This window comes from Arabidopsis lyrata (genome assembly GCF_000004255.2).
Source record: "Arabidopsis lyrata subsp. lyrata unplaced genomic scaffold ARALYscaffold_5, whole genome shotgun sequence".
Classification (NCBI taxonomy): domain Eukaryota; kingdom Viridiplantae; phylum Streptophyta; class Magnoliopsida; order Brassicales; family Brassicaceae; genus Arabidopsis; species Arabidopsis lyrata.
This window is the reverse complement of record NW_003302551.1, coordinates 15,525,625-15,548,918: the sequence shown is the minus strand read 5'-3', so window position 1 is coordinate 15,548,918 and position 23,294 is coordinate 15,525,625. Positions and strand designations below refer to the sequence as shown.

Here is a 23,294-nt window from a genome sequence, read left to right as displayed (position 1 = left end):
CTTTGTTTATTAATTTGACTACATTAAACATATGTTAAATGTTTGGTTTGACTATTTTTCACAAACTTTTTTGCAATTATTATGTGGTAAGAAATTTAAAATAATTTTAACTAAATCTTTTGGAAACTTTTGCAAATGATTTGAAGTTATTGAAAAAATATATATAGTATTTTGAATAGTTTGCAAGAAAATTTTATAGTAAACCATTTATGGGTTTGACCAGTTTTAAGTAAATCATTAACGTGTTAGACATAAACTAGGAAAAATATCCCATCAGTCAATAAAGAAATTAAAGACCAACAAAGATTACCAAAATAGCCTTCTCCTTAAATTGACTAAAATACCCCTCCGTCTTCAACCTCTATGACCCTATTTAAATCAGCTAAAACTCAACAGCCCAATTCAACACAGAGCTGACGTTAGCAATTGTCTCTGAAATCCAGATCCGAAAACCCAACAATGGCGTCAGAGAACAACGGACCCAGATCCGAATCCGAATCCATCACCAAAGCTGATTCCACCGTCGTTGAAATGCCGCCATCGCAACCTAGGAAGATAGCTCTGATCACCGGAATCACCGGCCAAGACGGATCGTATCTGACGGAGTTCCTTCTCGGAAAAGGCTACGAAGTTCACGGTCTGATCCGTCGATCATCGAATTTCAACACTCAGCGACTCAACCATATCTACATCGATCCTCACAATGTCAACAAAGCTCTGATGAAGCTCCACTACGCCGATCTCACCGACGCTTCCTCTCTCCGCCGTTGGCTCGATGTGATCAAGCCTGACGAAGTCTATAACCTAGCCGCTCAATCTCACGTCGCTGTCTCCTTCGAGATCCCTGATTACACAGCCGATGTAGTCGCAACCGGCGCTCTCCGTCTCCTTGAAGCCGTCAGATCTCACACCATCGACAGTGGCCGGACCGTCAAGTATTACCAAGCTGGATCTTCGGAGATGTTTGGGTCAACTCCTCCTCCACAATCGGAGACGACGCCGTTTCATCCCAGATCTCCTTACGCAGCTTCCAAATGCGCTGCTCATTGGTACACAGTGAATTACCGAGAAGCGTACGGTCTCTTCGCATGTAACGGAATCTTGTTCAACCACGAGTCACCTCGCCGTGGTGAGAATTTCGTGACGAGGAAGATCACAAGAGCATTGGGACGGATCAAGGTTGGTTTGCAGACGAAGCTCTTCCTGGGGAATTTGCAAGCATCAAGAGATTGGGGATTTGCAGGAGACTATGTGGAAGCAATGTGGTTGATGTTGCAGCAAGAGAAGCCAGATGATTACGTTGTTGCAACAGAGGAAGCACATACAGTGGAAGAGTTTCTTGATGTGTCATTTGGGTATTTGGGACTCGATTGGAAGAATCATGTTGAGATTGACCCGAGGTACTTTAGGCCATCTGAAGTAGATAACCTTCAAGGAGATGCAAGCAAGGCAAAGGAAGTGTTGGGATGGAAACCAAAAGTAGGGTTTGAGACGCTGGTGAAGATGATGGTTGATGAAGATCTTGCGCTTGCTAATAGGGAGAAACTGCTTGTTGATGCTGGTTACATGGATGCTAAGCAGCAACCATGATTTGATCTAGTATACAGAGAGGGAGTTACATTTATCTGCTTTTATAGAGTTTAAAATTTCGTTTCCTTTTTTTTTGTTGCTTTGATGGTTGTTTTGTTGTCTTTTTATGTGTTAGTTTCTTTGTTGCTTTTTAAGTTATCTAAATTGTTTCCCTCCAGTGTGTTGAGGATGAAAGCGCAGTGAATTTTGTATGAAAGGGCAAAAAGAAGCATATAAAACAGTATCACCTCTGTTCTTTTTTTATTCATGAATCTCTCAAAGTTGCTTCAAACTAAAATGACTCCTTTTACTTTACCCTGAATCTGGCTCTTAATCTACACAAACACAATTGTTCAGATATCACTTGGACAGAGAAAGTGAAGCATTTCTAAGGCAAAGAGAGCAGGTTCAAGGCACTTGAGAGAAAGAGAGAAATTGAAAGAGTAAACACCTTATTGTAAACAGTTAAAACTCACAAAAATATCAAACATGATTTTTGCGATTTGCCATTAAAAATTTTACATTTGAGATTGCTCAATCTCAGTCTCAGATCCAAATCAATTTACATTTGTGAATGTACTTCTCACAGAAGCCACACCACTTTCAATTCAGTTGGATTTCAGATTTTCAACACTTTTTCTTCTGCTTTAATTACAAATTGGATAGTGACAAAACGCTGCGTTTCCATAGGCTAGATCTCTTGGGACGGGGTCTAAGAGAGAAGTTGAGGCCAAACATTTCCTTGGACGCCAAATCCATGTCCACGAACCCCATGAGCTTTCCCACAACTGAGGCGCTCTCTCGGACATGATCCATGTCTTTGCTTTCTGACCAGAGACGATGCGCCAGCTGGAGCCGCCTGTGCTTTGTGTTCAGCCCAATGCCCCATCTCAAGAACAAGTTCTCTCTCTCTTCTTTCGTCAGTTTCTTCTGCATCATCTGACTTAGCTTATACCTCTCCCTGTTCAACGCCCTCAGGCTGTTTTTTTCACACCACAAACAGTTAAAAAAGCAAATACTTGATGTTAACCGTCAAAGAAAAGACTAGTGCTTTTATGTGAATATATATACACCTGGACATTGATGTAAGAGTGCGTCCGTTTTCTATAGCTTTGTTATTGTGGGTAAAGGTTTCTCTGATGTACTTGAGCCTACGGAGTTCGACCTCCATGTACAAGCAATCTTTCTGATCTCCTCTAAAGAGAAGGAAGAAGTAACTTCTGTGTGACAAGGAAACGTTGCAAGCATGCCATAGCTCTATTATCTCCATCTCAAGTCTCTTGAACTCCAACGGCCAGTTCAATGGCATGGTTAAATAGTCTTGTATGGGGTCAACCGCAGCGTCCTTGAAACTCTTTGACGATCTTAGAGCCAAGAACTTTTGCTCTATCTCCTCCATCTGCCACATGATAGAGGTGGTCCTCAAAATAAAGACGATATCTAAAGGTCGTACCAAGTATAGGTAAACGAAAAGCAAGCTCTGCTTGACCAAGTTAGTAAAACTAACCGATAGGTGAATGATTCGCTTGTCCCTCTGAGGAACAGTCTCTTCACCTTCGTCTTGGTTGACTAAAGCTCTACCACTTGTCTGGCGTGCATACAGAAGAGATTTAGAGGGAGAAACCTGTGATCCATTTGGTGATGACTTTCTCTTATTAACACCACCATCTAAAAAGTCTTTCTCGAACCAAGTTGCTGGCATGCTCATCCGGCTAATATGATTTGGCAATGGTGGCCTCTTGTTGTTGTACGGTTTCAGGTTGCTCTCAGCTCTTTCATTCTGATACCAGCTTGGTGGTGTGTTAGCATCTCTCTCAGACAGAGAAAAGGAAGAGCTTGATACAAAGCTTGCGCCACAGCTTCGGCTTCTAGTAAACCCCATGCCTCCAGCTGTTTGCGAATTTCTCTCAAGATGCCAAGCATAAGGCTTTACAGGAGATGGAGTGACAAAATCTTGATGTGTTGGGTCTATTCTGAGGTTAGAAGACTCATGAGGAAATGATTCGTCAGTAAGTGACAAAACACAGCGTGGAGAGACTTTGATCGGTCCACTTTTCTCCTTTGGTTGGATAGAGACACTGCTGACTTCCTTCACTCTTTCTTCTTCTTCCTTTTCTTCTTCAGTTTCTGTTGGCGGTCTAAAGTGCTTTGACTCTGGTTCACATATTGGTAGTGCACTCACAGCCTTACACCGGTCTGGAAGTATGTTTGGCCCTGGATACATGATGATACCGGGACTCTCTGTTTCTATGCATTGAAGTTCCGTGCAAGTATCTTCAGAATCCACCTCACTTGGTTCGTCCATTTCATGAAATCGTTTCTCCTGACCACAAGACTGATCTACAGATTCCCCCTTGTGAATGTGCGGTTGGTTTTTACTTTCTACCCCACGAATATTTAGTCGAACTTTAGTGAATTTACCAGGAGTTACAAACGTAAGATGTTGGGCTGGACTACTTGCACCCGAATTTAACCTAAAGTCTGCAAGCTGGAAAACATTCTCGTCAGAACCATGTTCGGTTGATTGTGGGGAAATCATAATGGACGCTTGCGCTGATAGAGGGCTTTCTGGTGTTATATTTAGAGACTCCCATGAACTACGCACACGCAGCTTGGGGTACTGACGTCCCAGAACCACCTGGAGGAATACAAAAACAAGATTATATATCAGCAAGATGAAAGGTTTATCGTGTTTTCTTTAAAGCTAAAAAAGAAAATGAAATTAACGTACATTTGTGTTTGTCTGTTCTGAGTCTGTTGATAATATCTCTTTTTGTGGGCCTTCTTCAATAATCTGTTGAAGATCCTCAATCCGAGAATAAGCCCTCTCTAATTCTTGTCCTAGTTGGAATACCTCTTTATTTAGCTGTAAATAATGAAAAAAAACGTAAAGTCTCTAGAGTGAATGGATCATGAAAATGATTTACATATATAAGACAGATCACCAGTATGAATGAACTACCAGTAATATAAAAGTTGGCTGTCACAAAAAAAATTATTGGGGAAGTGAGCTCTCATACTCTGCAACTGGTTTTTAGATATCTTATAGGTTGAATGAAGTAAATCGCATTACCTTTTCGATTTGGAGGTCTTTATCCTTCAGTAATGCAGTTGTGTCAGACACAACCAGAGCTTGACGAGGGCTGCTCAACTCACTCTCCAATTTAGCCAACTCTCTCTGTAAATGTTTAACCAGAGCTTTATCAGACATGACGACGTTGACTTGTGCATTTGTTGTCACCTCCTTTGCACAGCTTGCGAATAACAATGTGTTCCTTGATTGCTCAACATGTATTCTTGCAGGACTTAGTGTGCAGATTATGGAAGTTCTGGCATTTCCTCCCAAGGAAGTCTGAAGTATGCGTGTCAGCTTTGAATCTCTGAATGGAATGTGCCCATTTTTTCCTTTACTGCATTAAGCTAGCCACATAATTTAGTAATGTAAAAAGAAGCCACTTAAAGACAATACATACATTTCATCGTGGGAACTCAACTCTCAAGGAAACTTAAAAGCTGCTCAACCATCTTTAATTACAAGAAAAGAATAAAGAGCAGACTAAGGTGGCACAGATCACGGAATTTCATTGACACTAAAGGTACTACACAGGCTAACCTTAGCTTTCGAATGACAGTTCCTAGTGTTAGTAAACTTCGGTTTATATGACCACCTTCTTTCAACCTTGTGCCAGCTGATAATGATTGAGATGCACGTTCACTTCCAGCAAGATCAATGAAATTCTGCAGGACAATTAGTTAATCTATGTATATTTTTTATTTTGTTTTAGGTACATAATGGAAGATTCAAAAGTATATACCACTGTCGCTGTGAGAGTACTAAATTTATCCTTCGCCAAATATTCACGTGCTGTGCTTTCAACTGTCTGAAAAACATATCAGTCAGAAATAACATCCAAAAAGCAGCCTGAAGACTGCAGTGTCGTATCGTTAATCTAAATCAGCAAAATGCCTTACCAATCTCAGAATCTGATGAGAGCGGGAGCTAACTTCATTTAAAGCTGTCTCTCCAATATGTCGTTGAGCTGCAATGATTAGATGATACTTAGTAAAACTTGTGGCCAAAACACTAAAAGTATTAACTGAGTACACGTTTGGAAAATAAGTACCTATACAGATTGATAAAAGCTCCTTAAAATGATTCCAGTCCCGCAGAGTTTCCTCCGTGAGTTTCTCAACAACTGTTCCTTTCTGTCCCAAAGTAAATGACCAGTAAAGTGAGATTGTGCAAACCAATTCCATAAGATGCCAGTGCCAACTCTTACCTCAGGATCATCTAGAAGTCTGAGTGGACTAATGTCTGTACTCAAGAGGTCTCTTACAGACTCATTATAGATCTCCATGGCTGAGAACTTCAAAATGAATTCTCTTTCATTGTGCTGCAGAAAACAAAATAATTTTTTTTTAAAAGGGCGACAGTTACTGAATGAATTGGAAATAATGCGGTAAGATTACTATGAAGACTTTGATATTGTTAAGTTTACCTTCTCAATGTAATCATATATATCGGCCAAGGCGTAATCAGTAATTCCACTCATAGTGTATGTCTTTCCACTGCTTGTTTGCCCATATGCAAAGACACTAGCTGAAAACAGTTGAAAATTGTATCAAACATGAGCCACAGTGGATAAAAAAAAACTAAAAAGCAGTACGAGACATGCCTTACCATGAACCCCACTGACAACAGAGAGAGCCACTTCCTTAGCCCCTTGATCATACACCTCCCTGGTAGAACACTCAGGGCCAAACACTCTGTCTAGAGGCATAGGAAAGCTCAGCAAGATGGATTTAAGGATTAACTGTGATCAAGTAGTTGCAAAAGTGAGCAAGTCTTACCAAATGTGTACGCAGTGGGGTACATGGAACGCTCTGAGATAGAGAGATGGCTCCTGTATATGACCGTTTCATCATTGATGCACTCCCAATCTGCCACATCATTCCTTGCCCTTTCTTTCACATTTAATGGCCTCAGACGAACAGAAACAAAAATCTTCTCTTCCCTACCACTCGGCCCTTGCATCTGATCCTCTCCAATACCCATCTTCACCTGTCACCTCCCTTCCCGCATCCTACCCTAAAAGAAGCCAGGACAAGAACAACAGCAATGTCATACATATATAGAGAGCGAACAGGAATTATGAGAACTCAATCACTGAAGATCATGAGTCTAGTTATGAAATTGTCTTATATCCATGTCTCTGGCAGAAGAACATTGTCTCTATCCACGTGTTTTATATCCAAAATATCTCAGCAGAAAATGACAACATGGTTTTTCTCATCATTGTTTGAGACACAAACAGATGAAGTTTCATATAATATTGTGGAGAGAATTCCGCAATGGTCCCCCTCTTAAACAGTCTGTCAAAAAGTCTTCCTTGCATGTTGCATAAGTTCAAGCCTACACTTATATTTTATTCCTTAGAATCACGAAGAAAACACCAACAAAAGAAATCAGTTACCTTGGGAGAGTTGATATTATAATAATCACAGCCGTTTCTGCAGAATGTTCAATGTGGAGCCAAGAATCTTTAGTAACTCCATGTGCAGTGAGGAAACAAAGCTTTTGACTACTTACACCTGCCTACAAGAAACAACAAAGAACAAAAAAAAATCCAACACAAATTCAGCCGTAAGATCCAAGAAAGTAATTAATAATGAATAGAACGCAATTACACCTAAACAAATTTCTAAATTCTTTTGAATAGTGTGACATGCGTCGCCGGAGCATCAACCTATGTTTCGGCGAGGATCCCAAAAATTCCTTTCACCGGCTCACAGACTCACACTAGAACTTCAAAACAACGAATCTCGCAAAATTCATAACCAAAACTACAAAAATCCAACCATCTATGCGTAGTTAGTTCTACTGAAATCCGGAACCGCAAAGCATTATCCCAAACCCATGCCAAAAAATCCGGTAAGGGAATCAAGAACAATCAACGAATTTTTTACCTGCGAATGAGGTACGGAAATTAGAGAAACGATGGAGAACAATGGCAGATGCGACGGTGAACGATACTGACCACGACGGTGTTCCGACGGAGGAAATAGCGTTAAACGATCCAACAACGTAGGCGATTCGGAGAAACCAGAGATTTATTTCTCAGGCGACCTATTTCGCTTCGCTACAGCGAAAAAAATAATTCAGGTGTTTTCAAAAAAATCGGATATTCGCAGCTGTTAAATCGTTAATGGCTTTTTGTTTTCTTTGTCTTCATTGGTGAATTAAGGAATTAGCTAATTTTATTAGCGCGCTAAAGAAAGCATAAATTAGAGCACCTAATGATTTTTAGTAGACTCTCTCTTGTTGTTCCTGGTAAATCAGACAACTATCTAAACTCTCTTTTTTTTTTTTTTTTTGAAGCAGCTCCTCTAATTTATTTTTGCATTTGGTATTTTACCAATGAAACCAAAAAAGTTACCAAATTTCAAAGATTTCTCCTCATTAATAATATAAGCCATAAATGTGTGTCTCAATTTTATTATCCACAGATTTTTTAAAAAGAATAATAATTTTGTTTAGCCCATATATTTCTTATTCCAAAAAATAATAATGCACATTATCTAATAATTGATTTGGATTGAATAATCTGGAAACAATTTTATAGTAATTATCTAATGATAATGTTTTAGTTCAAAATCAGTCTACAGTTGATTAATCACATCATTAAACCTAATATCCTATGATGAACTCATGAACACACAATATGTCGATCTTAATGGTACATCACATCACATCACAACCACAAAAGAAATTGTATGATTTTGCAAGCAACTATTTCACTATTTGTACGAGCATCACATCACATTCTTGTATGGTTAAACGAATTTTTAGTTCACTGCGGATAAGTTAATATAGGTAAAATAATATAGAAGCAGAGCACATGAAGGCATGTGCGTTTGCTTTTTTTCTTACTAACATCTAAAGAACATAAAGTGGTTCAATGAAAATATCTTCTAAAGACCAGTCGTCGTTAAACCAATCTAGTTAGTCATCTAGATGGATTAATTAATAGATAAACAAATATGTAAAAGTAGATAAGCTAAATTACCTTATATTTATATTTGAAACGATCAACCTTTGCGATTAGCCAACTTTTATAACGTTTCAAATTATTGTACTTTTAATGATAGATAGCCCACTTTTATAACGTTCAATAGTTTGGAAGGTCCTGCCAAAAAAAAAATATTTTTGTTGATAACAAAAAGCAAATATATTTCTGTATCTATTAATTTATGGATATCTCCCAAAAAAATAAAATAAACACATTTTAGATGAAAACATTTGTCAGCCTCACGATTAAGAAGGGCCATAAATGAGAGGGCCATGCACATGTAATGAGAGTATGAGACCATGGACAAAACCATGCAGCCATAGTAATTATGAGACAGCCCATGATGATGATGAGGCCATGTTTCCTATTTTTCTTTTAACAATGGGTCTAGTACTACAAATCAGACTACTTTCCGTAATCAACGCTTACTTTTTTTTCCTCAAATCTTTTCATCGAAAGTAATGTCATGATGGTTCTTAATAAGTAAAGTTTTTATTCTAGTCATTTTCTTAAAAGTGAAATTTGAGAAACACAATTTTCTATCGTGAGCCATAGTAGTCGGCAAGCGCAAGTCAACTTGGAAACTGAGCTTTGAAAGTTAGGTAGGTCTTCGTGAAAAAGCAACTCCAAGACCAAAAATCATATCTCTCTCTCTCTCTCTCTATGTCACATGAAATGATGATGCATTTTTCTCTTTTTGTGTTTTTCATATATCCGAGATAACACTAGAATTTGTGACCCAAAAGAAGGGGAAAAGAAAATAGCTAGAACGCTACCGGAGGTAGCTCGAAGCCACCCAAAGCAAAACGTAGCTTAGGAGCGAAGACATGACTTCGAAACCTCTTGGTCCTTTGATGAACGGTGGGATCACAGATACCATCAAGAAAGTCCCAACCAGCCACGAGAAGATGAAAGCTCCGGTCCTGTTTCACAATATCAACCTGATCAGGTCCGGATTATAATCAAGTAGGTAGCAAAGGTTTCGCCATTAAGATCAGCTTATTACCCGTAAAGGAAAGTCCAGAGCTTCTTCTTCAGCCTTTGGTGGATGAAGTAAAAGGTAGCTATTAGTGATAACGCAACCTGCAAGGTTGGTCCTTCTTCTGTCGGGAACAGAACGGTTAGAACGCCAAGAACTGCAAACGTGGCTGCTGTTTTGACAAGGACTGCAGTGGGAGGAGTTTGGAATCTCTCGAAAACAAAGTTGACAACTTTGGACTGCCTCACTTGGCGGACCTTTTTCGATATGTCAATCTTTGGGTTTTTCCGCTCATGAAACTTCTGCATGATAATCTTGTCATGAGCTGATTCGATTGCATCAACACTGGGTTTGTGCCCTGCGTATTGCTGAATGAGAAAGTTCCTCGCTCCTTGAATCTCGTCCTCTGAGGCCATCCTGCTTATCCCAAGCCGTTTATATGGGTCTTTGACATTGATCCGAGGAAAGACAGCTGAACCTATGGAAGTTAACATTAGTCATTTTGGCTTGAATCATCGCTGTGAAGTTCAAGTTTTTAACAAAGAATAGTGCATTTCATTGAATTGCTAGCTAGGTATTGCTTCGTCTATTGACATCTAGTTCAATTCAAAACCACCTAATTATCACCACAAAGGAACACAAAAGCACAGTTTACAAACTTAACTCAGGATGATTGCATATTAATGAGTCTGTGCCCATTACTAGAAAGCTTAACCTTAAATTAAGCACAGCTCAGAATAATGTATTACCAGCTGAATCGTCTGCCATATCACCAAAGGAAGCACCCATGGCACGAGTGATCATAGCATTGCTTCTTTGTGTAGGAAGCGCCAAACAAGAACTGCGCAACACCAAAGAGAAGCACATTACAGATAACCATGAAGAAAGAATTAGCATATGTTTAATCAAACAAGCACCAAAAAAAAAAAAAAAAAAAAAAACTACCTTTTAAAAACAGGCCAAGCAGAATTTCGATTATTCAGTTTGCTAAGAACAGTAAAAGCTTGAGAGCTTCTCTGGGATGTACGGAAACGATCTGAACGCCAACGGAAGTGAAATCTGGGCGGAGTAACAGTTAACCCGGACGCATTCATCTCTAACTACCGAAGCTTTCCCTCACAACACCAACCTCAATCCCTAAAATCAAACGAAAATCAGGAATAAACCCTAAACAACCGCTAAACCAATAATCACACTATTACTACGCATTCTAAACCCAATTAACGCCGCAAAAAAAGCGAAGCTAAGAGAAATCGGAGCTATTTCAGAGTTCTCGCATCCCCATGGATTGAACGAAAAGCGAATTCTGAATTGAAAGCAGCTTCAGAGTATATAAGTGGAACCCGAAACAAAAGGAGAAGAGAACCGAAAGAAAGAGTACCAGAGGAGAAGAGACTTATCGCCGATGAAAACAATCCACAACACCACTTCCCTTTTCCTTCCCGGAACCATACACGAAAGACAAAACCTTGCTACGCAACGGATAGAAGTCTTATAATAATGTTAAGTCAACTGTTTTCAACAATCCGTCGTAGTCTAGCTGGTTAGGATACTCGGCTCTCACCCGAGAGACCCGGGTTCGAGTCCCGGCGACGGAGCTTTTTTTGTTTTTTGTTTTTTAATGCCTATTATCACGATGATGCTATTATTTATGCATTTATTTTATCAGCTGTAAATGGATATTTATAGTCATAAAGTCTGAAAAGAATGGATATAATATAACCAGAGTAACTGTTATTAATAATAATCCGTGATAGTAACTAGGCAACTGTACAACACTTGTAGTTTTTGGTATCATCCGTAGTTTTCGTAGCTTCTTGTGACGTTAGATTTACAGAGTCTGGTTGAAGATAGCCTCTTGAGCCCCCTGCAAAGACATTCATTGATGTGAAAAACTTCGTTAAATAGCATATTATAACACAATACAAATTAATTGACCCATCTTTTCTACAAAATCAGACAATGAAGACTCATTACGACCAAATTCAACTTAAACGAAGAATTAGTAACGGCCATACCTCAGCGGTGGTTTACACATCATGACTGAAACAAGGTTATAGTGGCTATATGACCGTTCTTCATCACCTGCAAATATTTTACCCCAACATAAAGTTTCACTTAACAATCTGCAAATACATAACAAGGATCAAAACTACTGAATTAGGGTTATTAAAAAATGCTTCACCTCAAAAGCAACATTCTGATAGCCATACACATATGTGGATCCAAAAGGGTTGCTCGTTGAGCCTTGCGTCTGAATAGCTGCTGGGCCACATTCCCCCAGTATTTCCTAAGGTAAAAGATAGGATTCCATGAGAAATGACTAATTCAATCTGTTCTGATTCTCAGATTTAACGATTATGATCAGTTAAAATCATGCTGGGATTTCGACATCAGATCATTTCCATGAATGCTTCCTCACAAGTTTCTTCCCATTCCGCAATAAGATCCAACAATGATGGGATGGGTAAAGAGATTTTACGCAATAAGATCCAACAATGATGGGATGGGTAAAGAGATTTTACGACAATAAAAACTTTCACAGAAAAATTGGTCAAGGCCTAACATAGACTAGCTTTTCATTCACTTTGGTCTGAAGTTAGTTTACCTTGACCTGATCCCAATTAGTGCTTGGAGTGATCTTGTTTCCACCTCTGTTTGCTTCTGCCCCATCCTCTCCACCTGAAAAGTGACATAAAAAAGTGATTTTGTTGGAAAAATAGACAACATATATCTGAGTTTTGCATAATTGACTGATATGAGCTGCTTCATTTGTATCACGCACGTACCAGAAATCACAAAGTTGCACTTAATGTATGAGTTGAAATCAGCATGACCGGGATAGTTGGTGTGAAGAACAAACTTTTTAACTTTGTGAGTCTGCAGCAAAGGCAGAATCGTGAATAAAGAAAACATATGAATGGAACATATAACTCTATTTGATGAGTTTCCTACCTCGCCGTCAAACAGGATGTCCAAACCACGAGTAAAATAGTTGTAAAAGTAATCACCACAGATAGTTGTTTTTGGTCGTGGATCTGACGCGGAATGAATAACCATTTGATCTACCTGGAAAGCAAAGGACAATTCAGAAGCAGAAATACAAATGTCCAATTGGGCATTGAACTGTAACATATAACACAGGCAACATAGTAAGAGAATCTAATGGAAGCATCTGTTCGCAATATACAAACAAGTTTAGAGAGACGGTACAGATCACCTGCTTTGGGTGAATCCCACATGGTCGACCTAATTCAGTCCATACATCCTGCTCGGAGGTACAAAATGATTAGTCCCAAAGAAGAAGTACACTAAGACAAGGTACAAACTTTACCTGTGGTGATGCACCAAAAGGCATATGCTGGCCTCCAACAGTAAAGTATAGTTCCTTGCCAAGCTGCATAAATGTTTAATTAAGTCATGCGAAGAGTAAGGAGCCGGCTAACTGCTAATTATGTTAGGCTAAATGATATAAAACACACAAAGGGGAAAGAGAGTAAATGAAGATAAGCCAAACCTTGATATGGACCTCTTCCATATACAGACTGCCAGGAGGTAAAGGAGGAACAGAAGCTCTATCCATCAATTTTCCGACACCAACTTTTTTGTCACTTGAGTTGTCATATATAGAGACTCGGCATGTTACTGGTGTGGTGCCATCAGGAAACTCTAATGGTAGTGCCGCTTTGAAGAGGATTAAATAAAATATCAGAAGTTAAATACCGAGAAGACAAAAAATATAAACAAAAGTTCCCTGGAGTCCGAAGAAGAACATACCTTCTCCATCATGGCAGGAGTCCGTGTACTGGTTTGGAATTGGAAACTCGAAGGATAGCCCCTGCCATAGTTAAAAAGATTAAACATTGAAAGAACAAATTCAAACCTTTATGGCATAACAGTGTGAACATATTTTTATTTCTTGCTCACCGGGTAAAACAGAGAATAAATCCCTCTTTCTTTATCATAAATCCCAGGAAAGGTTGGTCCAAAAAGTGCATAAACAGCGACAAACGTGGCCAGAGTTGATGGACCCCTGAAGTAGAAGCAAAAGACAGTTGTTACAACAGTAAACTACACCAAATCCATAAATTGATACTACTTGACTCACCCAATCATAGAAGTGGCGTAGCGCATCTGAAGCCGCTTGACATCAAATATCTCAACAAGCCGTAACCTCTGCAAACAAATTGGAAAAAAAAAAGCTAAACTAGAGTGTATATTGAACATACAAAAAAAGACAAAACTAAGTTTATTCCAGTTAAAAATATGAAGATCTTGCTTTCCACTCTTGATAGTTGAAACCAAAAGTTTGTAAAGCAGTGATGTTGGTTTAATCATACACATGCAAAAACCAAAGCATCATCTAGGAAAGAATTGTACCTGAGACCAGGGATCAAATCGAAGATGAAACCCATGATCCGGAAAGCTAATGACAACATCCAGTTTCAAAGGATCCTGCGTAAGGCAACGGTATCATAGAAAACCCAACAAACAATTAAGATAAATGGGACAAAAAAACGTATCGAATACAAGCAGTGAATTAGTACAAACCTCGTCGTAGTATTTAACATGAACAACGTCATATATGTTAGGCTGCTGCTCTATTTGAGCAAATGCTTCACAAATCGGCATTCCTGAAACAATACAACAACTTGATTCATAAGTCAAACTAATCGGAAGATGAAACAGTGAGATTATGAACTAAAACAACTAACACAACGAAAGATGATCCAACAGTTATCTAAACCACGCAGCTAATTATCGAATTTTCCACCAAAGAACTTCATCGCGATGTTATCAAAGAATTCCCAAAACAACACGCAATCTCCGATCGCAAATCGATTTGCAATCTTCCAAGTCCAATAGACGCAGCGTAGTTGATAAAATCCTTTTCGAATTCTAGAAACTAAATGAAAAGTAGAAGAAATTATGATTTTGAGAGAATCGCAATTACCGATAGAGAAAGGTCCGATGCCGACGCCGGGACGGAGATCGAACACGGTGGCGCCCATGGCGGTGCCTTCCAATCGTCGTCTAGGTCTCTGCATCACCAGTTTGTCGCCGATCTTCGAATAATCTTTCATTTGTTGGATCAGTTTCTTGAACAGAAGACAACAATTTGTTTTTTTTTTTTTCTGATTTCTGAAGTTCTGAATTGAGTCGGGTCCACTTTAGTTCCTCTTTTTGAAAACTTTTGCTACACGGGCCGGGTTTGGGCTGTTGTTTGACCTATTACGCATAATACTTCTCTACCAATTAGAATTTGACACCTACTCACCCTAATAAACTTATGAGCAATTAGGCTAAATAGCCAGAAATAATTTCAATTAAGCTAATGACCATCTAATCTACATCTAATGTTAAATATAATTCATATATAAATTGTTTCAGTTCGGTAATGTATTTTCATGCGACGAAAAATGGTAAGGGCCTGGAATTGAGATGTGACTTCGTTTGGCAAACACTTAATGCCGCTTTGTGGATAACATCATTAGTTGAGAAGATTGCGTGTTAACTCTTTAATTTGTAAGATGACAAATATTTAAGTACTCTAACCAAATAAATTAGAGATACTTTTAAAAGAAATCCCTCATGTTGGATGAAAACTTTTTTTGTTTCTCCTTATTGGCTTTTTCTTTTTTACTTCTTAGCATCATAAATCAAAGATATTGACTCGATTGAATGGTATCTTCGAAGTAATAAAACTTAGATTGAATTGAAGAAAACAATCTAACTTATTTTCAATATGAACTGACTTTTTTTTCCTATTATAACTACTACTATCATTAGGATGCGTCAAAAAAGTATATATGTTCATAATCACGATTAATTTCTTCTTCAAATCTTGTCGCCGCTATCTAACCTTTTTTCACATGTCATAAATGATCCATAACTAAGAAGAATGCTACAACACAATGAGAGGGAGATTACCAACTAAACGGAGATACATAATTAATTGATTGCATTAATTTCAGTAGTTACGTCACCTACAAAATTTTGAATAATTCGAAGAAAACATAGATCTGCAGAATGCCGTTTTACCAAAAATGTATGTTTTTCAACGTTTTCAAATCCACACCATTGAATTGATTATGTAACATTTCGCATTGGGAAGACTATGAATATCATCTATGTAAACTTGTATTAGAAAGAACAAAAGGATATATGTTAAAAAGATATCAAAGTTCAAAACTTTATAACAAAAGGCAAGTCTAACATGCACGTGAACAATGCCCAACAAAGGTACAAAAAGCCTACCTACAATACCATGTGAGTGTGGCGAATGAAGTTATTCAAGCATAGATGACCAACTCATGGTCCTATGAGATTACACTCTTTTTGGGTTACTATCTTATGTTTTTGTTTTGGGTTCTTGTTTTTCAATGTGTGAAAATGAATAAAATCATGTAGAAAGTACTTTGAATATATATATTGAGACACAATTTTTCTATTATTCTCGATGCTTGATTTCTTGGTTGGATCCTTTGTTTGTTGTTTGTTGTTTTATAAGAATATCCATAGTAAATACCCAAATTTTAGAAGTTTATTTGCAAAATAACTTTCTACTTTTATTATTTTTCCGAAGTAACTTTAGGATTTTTACGTAGAATGTTAACAAATTTACATTGTTTTCGCATCACGGTTTTCTTAAAAACATACAAGAATATGCTTTGTTTGTCGTGTGTTGGTATTTAGAATATTCATAGCAAATACCAAAACTGTAGAAGATTATTTGCAAAATAACTTTCTATTTTTAGTTTTTTTGATAAGTAATTTTACTTAGGTAAGATTTTTACGTGAAATGTAAACAAACTTACATTGTTTCCGCATCACATTTTTCTTACAAAACATACAAGAATATGCACAATATAGTTTTTCGAATTTAGCACTATAATTTTTGTTTTTGCAAAGTAATCTTACGTACGTAGGTAATATTTTTACATGGAATGTTTATAAATTTTACGGTATTGTATTATTGTATATGATATCATTGTATTTTACATAATATCATATTTTCCCTTAAATACATACAGTAAAATCCTCCATATATTTTGCCAAATTGGACACAATGTCTACCTATGTCAAAAAAAAAAAAGTAGCTTAAAATTCCATATCTACTTTAAATATTTGAAGGTTTAACCTAGGAATCTAACATAAGATTTTAGAAATTAATTGGAAATCTAGAAAACTTGTAGTATTTTTAGAATCTACAAATTAGAGTATTTTTTGGAATCTGTAGAAATTGGTACAGTATATTTGGAATATCAAAAATTCTATTAGCAGAAAGAAGTGACAACATTTTTGTTATAAAATGGTCATAACAAAGTAAAGAACTAAGAAGTGGAAAAGAAAAGAAAAAAAAAAAAAAGCTAAAACAAAAGTCCATTTCATTTTTCTCTCCCCACTAGTCTTCGTTTTCTAAACACATCACCCATACTTCATCATCATCACCATCATCGCCAAAATCCCCAAAGAACCTCAGATTAGGGTTTTTATTTCACTAGTTGATCTGCAAGTACTGCTCAAAATTTTTTCGAATTCTTGACTAATCATGGACAATCAACAGAAGCAACTCCAGCAAGGCGTGCCGGAGTTGGCTTCTTTGGCTGGTCGCGAAGAGAGTTCCGTCAGAGGGATCGATCTTATGAGAGTTGATCAATGTGAAGAGATCGGTGTTAACCAAGTTCCTGCTCTCTCTGTACCTGCCTTGTCGGTGGCTGGGACGGTTGCTGTGCCTGTGTCCATTGAGCAAGAGGTTAAAGTTGTTGATGAAGTTGCCCCTGTGAAACGAAAACGGGGTCGTCCTCCTAGGGCACAGGCTAAGACGCCGTTGCATATTCGGCCACCCCCGCCGCCGCCGCGGAAGGACGACAAAGAAGAAGATGTTTGCTTCATTTGCTTCGACGGTGGAGACCTTGTTCTCTGCGATCGCCGGTAAGTGATTGTTAGCTTACAGTGGTAATTCTGTTAGATAGTATGCTCTAGAGGGAGATTAGAGCCTTGCCAAATGTTTTAGTAGGTTCACAACGAAGAAGAGCTTAATTTAGTAGTTTATTTGGATATTCTATGGTATATGTTCGTGTTTAATAACTATGTTCTGTATTTCATTTTCGAGATTCTATTTATCGATTATTCGTTGGTTATTGCCATAGGTTAGAGCTACTCGATTGCTAAGTTTCAATAACTATGTTCTGTATTTCATTTTCGAGATTCTATTTATCGATTATTCGTTGGTTATTGCCATAGGTTAGAGCTACTCGATTGCTAAACAAGCAAGAGGGTAATGTTAGTGATTAAGCTATCTATGGAGGTTTAAGAATCTAGGTTCGAGTTATTGATAAGTTTTTGATGGGTTTGTTTGTCCATTCAGGAATTGCCCCAAGGCATACCATCCAGCTTGTATTAAGAGAGATGAGGCATTCTTCCGAACAACGGCTAAATGGAATTGTGGTATGTCGTATATATAGTCCATGATTTTACTATGTTGTCTTTACTGTCAGCAATCTAGAGACTGATTGTTCTGACATGTCGTTATTTCAAATCTCTTACATGATGACGTGAACATCCTTCGAAATCTGATGTTTCGTTCATTCATTTCAGGTTGGCACATATGTGGTACATGCCAAAAGGCTTCCAGTTACATGTGTTATACCTGCACTTTTTCCGTTTGTAAGCGGTGCATTAAAGATGCTGACTATGTGATTGTGAGAGGTAACATGGGTCTTTGTGGCACATGTATTAAGCCTATAATGCTGATTGAGAATATTGCTCAAGGAGATAATGAAGCAGTAAGACAATCCTCCACAATCTATTGTTTCCATTTAATACCTTTTAGCCGCAAAATTTGCTTGGGTAACGATTGAATTTTTTTACCAACCTGCCACAATTACCTTAAGAGGAATATGATTTGTTGATTTGAGTCTTATTTGGGCTTTACATCTTTGGTTGGTCTTTATTAAGAAACCAAGGGTTTCTATTTATATTAACCCGATTAAAATCCCTCGTAGTGTTGCCATGCACATGACACTCATACGTATCGACACAATAGGTAATGTGATAGCAATCAATCGCAAGCTAAAATCATGGAAACTTAGAGTTTCAGGGTTGATTGATTTCATGTATTACGTGAAATGATGGGAGTTTTCCAAAGTTGTTAGTCATGGGCTTCCTATTTAGTAATCAAGAGCAGTAGGGTGTGTTTGGTTTTTGAAATAATCGGGTGGAACTGAAAGGCAAGGGTCACTCTTGTTTTGGGAGGGAAACTTGTATTTCCTCATAATGTTGAGTGTTTTTCCTCTTTACTCTATCATAATGTATGTATCTTATAATTGCTTTCCTTGTTTTGTAGGTTAAGGTGGATTTTGATGACAAGCTTAGTTGGGAATATCTATTCAAGGTATATTGGCTTTCCCTGAAGGAAGATCTATCTCTAACTGTCGATGAGCTTACTAAAGCAAATAATCCTTGGAAGGAGGTTCCTAACACTGCTCCTAACGTGGAGTCACGAAATGATCATACCAATAACAGAGCTTTAGATGTAGCAGTGAATGGAACAAAAAGAAGAAAGACCAGTGATTCCCCCACCTTACCCAACAAGTTGGATGGCAAAAATTCAAATAATATCCTAAAGAAGGCTCCTAGAGATACGAGCTGGGCAACAAAAGAACTCCTCGAGTTTGTGTCGTTCATGAAAAATGGCGATACATCTGTTCTATCTCAGTTTGACGTGCAGGGTCTTCTGCTTGACTATATCAAGAAGAAAAATCTTAGGGATCCTCTTCAGAAGTCTCAAGTTCTTTGTGACCTGATGCTTGTGAAGTTGTTTGGAAAACAGCGAGTGGGTCACTTTGAAATGCTTAAGCTTCTCGAGTCTCACGTCCTTATTCAAGAGAAACCGAAAGGTGATAAGACCACAAATGGTGAAACTACTCATGCCGTACCTAGCCAAATAGAGGAGGATAGTGTTCATGATCCAGCGGTCAGGGATAGAAGACGTAAGATGCGCAGGAAAACTGATGGCAGAGTACAAAATGAAAATTTGGATGCATATGCAGCCATTGATGTTCACAATATCAATCTGATTTATTTGAGACGTAAATTTTTGGAGTCTCTACTTGATGATATCAACAAAGTTCACGAAAAGGTGGTAGGCACAATTTTGAGAATCAAGGTATCTGGCAGCGACCAGAAGGTGGATATTCACAGGCTTGTTCAAGTTGTAGGTACTTGATTAATGGTCATATTAATGCTTTGTTAAGGAAAGAAAGAAAAATGGGATATTAGTGACCCAAATTTTCTAATAGTAAGATTTCAGCTGATTTTGTGGTTATTCAACAGGTACAAGCAAGGCAACAGCATCCTACCAACTTGGCGCAAAGACTACAGATGTTATGCTAGAAATACTGAATTTAGACAAGAGAGAAGTCATCTCGATTGATCAATTATCAGACCAGAATATCACAGAGGTGATTATAGTTCTATCTGAAATATTGATTTCTCTACCTTTCTCTCATTCTCTGCTTGTGAATAAAGAGTTAAAAACCCATCTACGAATAAGTAAGATCTAGTAATTACGTTTCAATATTTATCTTTAATGTACTTATAACCCTGGTTTTCAGGATGAGTGCAAACGGCTGCGCCAGAGCATAAAATGTGGCCTCAATAAACGTTTGACTGTGGTAGGAATGCGCACATGATATCTTCTTGTCCTGAAATTGTATATTTTACCTAATTTGGAAGCATGTGTTTTTTTTTGTGTCAGGGTGACATCTTGAAGACAGCAGCAACACTGCAAGCCATGAGAACCAATGAGGTAGGTTCATTAAAAACAGCAAATATCTTTCATGTAAATATTGAGATCCTCATTATAATACTTCTTATTGCCCTCTACCGTGTTACTTACGAATGTTTTGTTGATGTAGGCTCTGGAAGCTGAGATATTAAAGCTCAATCATCTCCGTGATCGGGCCAGTGAGAAGGGTCATAGAAAGGAATATCCTTTTTGAGATTGCTATACTATATTTGTTGCACTTCGCTTACACTATATCTCTTTGCAAATGTGCTTGATATAGAATATTTTAGTGAGTCGTTGATGAAATAATTCATTGAAGAGGTGACCATGCTGCTCATAAGCGCAAAGAATAATTCAGTTTGAGTAGTATACAACTTGACAAGTACCTTGGTCTTCCCATTTAGACTTTGACACTGATTGCATGGAATTAATTCTTGATTTATCAACTATTTCTTAACTATCTCCCACGCTTAGAGAATGTGTAGAAAAGCTGGAGCTTCTAAAATCACCTGATGAACGTCAGCGGCTTCTGCAGGAAGTCCCAGAAGTTCATACAGATCCAAGCATGGATCCGAGTCATGCATCATCATCAGATGCAGGGTTGGGTACAACAAAACAAGGTCTCCCACCTTAACCTAGGATGTGAACAGCTACTTGTTCATTATCTTATCGAAAATTCATGCTTGTTGGATGCTATTTACAATCTTCTACGTTTTTAAATTGCAGATAATCACATAAAGGCACAAAGTAAAGGTCCGCAGAATAAAGGGGCTATCTTGAACAACGTAGGAAATAATGCGCAGAAAAAATATGATGCACCAATTTTGCGAAGCAGAAATGTTGTGCATGCTGATAAAGATGATTGTTCTAAGGTCCACAACAACTCATCAAGTATCCAGGTTTGACATACCTCCTACATTCGCAACATAACCTTTCATGATTTTCTATTTTGGTTTCACGTCATGTAAATTTCTGCGTACTGCAGGAAACTGGTAAAGATGACGAGGAGAGTGAAATATGGCATTATCGAGATCCAACAGGAAAGACCCAGGGACCGTTTTCTATGGTGCAGCTCCGTAGATGGAAATCTAGTGGCCATTTTCCCCCTTATCTTAGGATATGGAGAGCGCATGAGAACCAAGACGAGTCTGTGCTTCTGACTGATGCTCTTGCTGGACGGTTTGATAAAGCAACTACTTTGCCAAGTTCTGCTTTGCTTCCCCAAGAACAAAAACCATTTCCGCACGATTCTGGCCGCACTGGCGTGGATGTGAACTGTCTTCAGAAGAACCAGACGCCAGTTAACACCAGTGCAACCTCCTCTTCCTCCTCTACTGTCACTGCCCATTCTAACGATCCTAAAGAGAAACAAGTTGTGGCTCTTGTAGTTTGCTCTGGAAAAGTCGAGGATGGTAATTCTGTTTGTCCCCAGTCTCAAGTTAGTTGTCCGGCGTCAATGTCTGTGGTTCCTGGACACGTTGTTAGTCCTGATGTAAGACAAACTCCAGGAACTGATCAATCCAATGCTGTGCGGGCAGATGGTAACCATAACACAACTAAGACTCTGGATGATGGAACAAATGGTGGTTCTGCCATAAACGGTTCTGTTCAGGCACCAAACCTGAATCAAGAAAGCCATTTCCTTGATTTCCCTAGTCCTACACCTAAGTCGAGCCCTGAGGACTTGGAAGCTCAAGCGGCAGAGACTATTCAGTCTCTGTCTTCATGTGTTCTGGTCAAAGGACCATCTGGTGTCACTTGGAGCACCACAACAACAGCTACCACCGATGCTGCTACTACCACTTCAAGTGTTGTGATCACTGGAGGACAGCTTCCTCAAGTAACTCAGCAGAATGCTGTTGTTTTAGCTGCACCGTCTGTAAAGCCAATTGATTTGGCAGCTGATCACGCCACAGCTACGCAGACTTCAGACAACACCCAAGTGGCTCAAGCATCTGGGTGGCCGGCCATTGTGGCTGACCCTGACGAGTGTGATGAATCAGTTTCAGATTTATTAGCTGAAGTTGAAGCAATGGAGCAGAACGGTCTTCCCTCTTCACCCACCTCAACGTTTCACTGTGATGATGATGATGATTTGACAAAAGGGCCAGAGAAAGATTTCTTTAACCCCGTGGCACGCATGTCCCTGACACCTGAAACATGTAGATTGGATGTCTCTCAGGCGAGTATTCTCGACAATGTCTCTGCCGGGAAAAACTCAATGGGTACAGAAGCAAAAGACAACACACCCTTCAGCCACTTCGGAACCGCTGGTCCAGAGCTCCTGCTTTTTGCACCACCAGCGCCAGCGCCAACTTCAATAAGTCACGACCTGACTCTAACGACAACGGCTCTCAGACTAGGATCAGAAACCACAGTTGAAGCTGGATCGGTCGAGAGGTTCCCCAAATCTGTTTTGGGAGTAAGTTCGGAACCAAGCCCTAGGTCATTTATATCTCATGACTCAGGCTCAGCCCGTGGAAACACCGAGCGAAGTCCACGAGGGAGCCAGCAGAAGAGATCCAACGGGCACAGCAGAGACCGGCAGTGGTTGAACAACAGTCACAACAGTAGCTTCAACAACAGTCATAATAACCGTCAATGGCCATACAGCAACAGCCATGGGTATGACCATGGATCAGGTTCGTACGCAGCTCATCCGCCCAAAGGGCTGAAAATCTGTAAATTCTATGAGAGTGGATACTGCAAAAGAGGTGCATCTTGTAGTTTTTGGCACCCCTGAATTTTCATTTCTTGTATTTTGTATTTATTTGTTTATTTACCACATCTCGAACCTCCCTTTTTGTTACACAAAAGTTTCTGTACCCATAAGCTGCATGTTTAAGTAATTAAACAACTAGGTTCTCACTTCTGCTATCAAGTT

The 23,294-nt window shown here is 38.7% G+C and overlaps 5 protein-coding genes and 1 non-coding gene across 10 annotated transcripts; 3 read left to right on the top strand and 3 right to left on the bottom strand.

Annotated features, from left to right (window-relative positions):
* The first annotated feature begins 123 nt into the window (after window positions 1–123).
* Window positions 124–1,837, top strand: LOC9312142 (GDP-mannose 4,6 dehydratase 2). Its single transcript, XM_002877744.2, has one exon. The coding sequence runs from the start codon at window positions 460–462 to the stop codon at window positions 1,588–1,590; it is 1,131 nt and encodes a 376-aa protein (XP_002877790.1). The 5' UTR covers window positions 124–459; the 3' UTR covers window positions 1,591–1,837.
* Window positions 1,838–2,004: 167 nt separating this feature from the next.
* On the bottom strand, window positions 2,005–7,929 carry LOC9312141 (kinesin-like protein KIN-7G). 3 transcript variants are annotated; one of them, XM_021024557.1, is made up of 15 exons: window positions 7,537–7,929; window positions 7,044–7,165; window positions 6,421–6,658; window positions 6,251–6,340; window positions 6,069–6,169; window positions 5,850–5,963; window positions 5,694–5,775; window positions 5,542–5,609; window positions 5,385–5,450; window positions 5,183–5,307; window positions 4,643–4,979; window positions 4,301–4,435; window positions 3,077–4,207; window positions 2,643–2,968; window positions 2,005–2,548 (listed from the first exon to the last, which is right to left on the bottom strand). In XM_021024557.1, exons 3-15 carry the CDS (start codon window positions 6,623–6,625, stop codon window positions 2,221–2,223), a joined length of 3,108 nt encoding a protein of 1,035 aa, XP_020880216.1. In that variant the 5' UTR covers window positions 6,626–6,658; window positions 7,044–7,165; window positions 7,537–7,929; the 3' UTR covers window positions 2,005–2,220. The 3 variants fall into 3 exon arrangements, with proteins under 3 accessions (XP_020880216.1, XP_020880217.1, XP_020880218.1); XM_021024558.1 differs by having other exon boundaries at window positions 6,421–6,653; XM_021024559.1 differs by lacking the exons at window positions 7,044–7,165; window positions 7,537–7,929 and having other exon boundaries at window positions 6,251–6,336; window positions 6,421–6,512.
* A 1,282-nt stretch (window positions 7,930–9,211) lies between these two features.
* LOC9312140 (protein CHAPERONE-LIKE PROTEIN OF POR1, chloroplastic) lies at window positions 9,212–11,114 on the bottom strand. 3 transcript variants are annotated; one of them, XM_021025402.1, is made up of 6 exons: window positions 11,000–11,109; window positions 10,824–10,924; window positions 10,564–10,755; window positions 10,368–10,459; window positions 9,646–10,096; window positions 9,212–9,562 (listed from the first exon to the last, which is right to left on the bottom strand). In XM_021025402.1, exons 3-6 carry the CDS (start codon window positions 10,710–10,712, stop codon window positions 9,412–9,414), a joined length of 843 nt encoding a protein of 280 aa, XP_020881061.1. In that variant the 5' UTR covers window positions 10,713–10,755; window positions 10,824–10,924; window positions 11,000–11,109; the 3' UTR covers window positions 9,212–9,411. The 3 variants fall into 3 exon arrangements, with proteins under 3 accessions (XP_020881061.1, XP_020881062.1, XP_020881060.1); XM_021025403.1 differs by having other exon boundaries at window positions 10,835–10,924; XM_021025401.1 differs by lacking the exon at window positions 10,824–10,924 and having other exon boundaries at window positions 11,000–11,114.
* A 29-nt stretch (window positions 11,115–11,143) lies between these two features.
* Window positions 11,144–11,216, top strand: TRNAE-CUC. Its single transcript has one exon. It is a non-coding gene; the product is annotated as a tRNA-Glu (tRNA).
* Window positions 11,217–11,306: 90 nt separating this feature from the next.
* On the bottom strand, window positions 11,307–14,782 carry LOC9313858 (UPF0183 protein At3g51130). The gene is made up of 15 exons (XM_021025400.1): window positions 14,573–14,782; window positions 14,170–14,252; window positions 13,999–14,073; window positions 13,727–13,794; window positions 13,546–13,651; window positions 13,396–13,456; window positions 13,136–13,302; window positions 12,953–13,015; window positions 12,839–12,886; window positions 12,574–12,687; window positions 12,408–12,498; window positions 12,227–12,300; window positions 11,804–11,908; window positions 11,637–11,703; window positions 11,307–11,485 (listed from the first exon to the last, which is right to left on the bottom strand). The coding sequence occupies exons 1-14, from the start codon at window positions 14,700–14,702 to the stop codon at window positions 11,656–11,658; spliced, it is 1,233 nt and encodes a 410-aa protein (XP_020881059.1). The 5' UTR covers window positions 14,703–14,782; the 3' UTR covers window positions 11,307–11,485; window positions 11,637–11,655.
* A 2,198-nt stretch (window positions 14,783–16,980) lies between these two features.
* Window positions 16,981–23,242, top strand: LOC9312139 (zinc finger CCCH domain-containing protein 44). The gene is made up of 11 exons (XM_021024404.1): window positions 16,981–17,553; window positions 17,990–18,069; window positions 18,220–18,407; window positions 18,968–19,841; window positions 19,957–20,084; window positions 20,238–20,297; window positions 20,381–20,431; window positions 20,541–20,611; window positions 20,879–21,030; window positions 21,137–21,309; window positions 21,396–23,242. Exons 1-11 carry the CDS (start codon window positions 17,171–17,173, stop codon window positions 23,151–23,153), a joined length of 3,918 nt encoding a protein of 1,305 aa, XP_020880063.1. The 5' UTR covers window positions 16,981–17,170; the 3' UTR covers window positions 23,154–23,242.
* Window positions 23,243–23,294: the final 52 nt, after the last annotated feature.

Excerpts from the sequence above, each read along its gene's own strand:
- LOC9312142 (XM_002877744.2), top strand. The coding sequence starts at position 460 with ATGGCGTCAGAGAACAACGGACCCAGATCCGAATCCGAATCCATCACC.
- LOC9312141 (XM_021024557.1), bottom strand. The coding sequence starts at position 6,625 with ATGGGTATTGGAGAGGATCAGATGCAAGGGCCGAGTGGTAGGGAAGAG. Across the intron at positions 6,341-6,420 it reads CCCCACTGCGTACACATTTG|ACAGAGTGTTTGGCCCTGAG; the intron begins GTAAGACTTGCT and ends CTATGCCTCTAG. Across the intron at positions 6,170-6,250 it reads TGTTGTCAGTGGGGTTCATG|CTAGTGTCTTTGCATATGGG; the intron begins GTAAGGCATGTC and ends AACTGTTTTCAG.
- LOC9312140 (XM_021025401.1), bottom strand. The coding sequence starts at position 10,712 with ATGAATGCGTCCGGGTTAACTGTTACTCCGCCCAGATTTCACTTCCGT. Across the intron at positions 10,460-10,563 it reads GCTTGGCCTGTTTTTAAAAG|TTCTTGTTTGGCGCTTCCTA; the intron begins GTAGTTTTTTTT and ends GGTGTTGCGCAG. Across the intron at positions 9,563-9,645 it reads CTCTGGACTTTCCTTTACGG|GACCGGAGCTTTCATCTTCT; the intron begins GTAATAAGCTGA and ends ATTGTGAAACAG.
- LOC9313858 (XM_021025400.1), bottom strand. The coding sequence starts at position 14,702 with ATGAAAGATTATTCGAAGATCGGCGACAAACTGGTGATGCAGAGACCT. Across the intron at positions 13,795-13,998 it reads GATTTGATCCCTGGTCTCAG|AGGTTACGGCTTGTTGAGAT; the intron begins GTACAATTCTTT and ends ATTTGTTTGCAG. Across the intron at positions 13,016-13,135 it reads TGGAAGAGGTCCATATCAAG|CTTGGCAAGGAACTATACTT; the intron begins GTTTGGCTTATC and ends ACATTTATGCAG.
- LOC9312139 (XM_021024404.1), top strand. The coding sequence starts at position 17,171 with ATGGACAATCAACAGAAGCAACTCCAGCAAGGCGTGCCGGAGTTGGCT. Across the intron at positions 20,298-20,380 it reads TCAATAAACGTTTGACTGTG|GGTGACATCTTGAAGACAGC; the intron begins GTAGGAATGCGC and ends TTTTTGTGTCAG. Across the intron at positions 20,432-20,540 it reads AAGCCATGAGAACCAATGAG|GCTCTGGAAGCTGAGATATT; the intron begins GTAGGTTCATTA and ends TTGTTGATGTAG.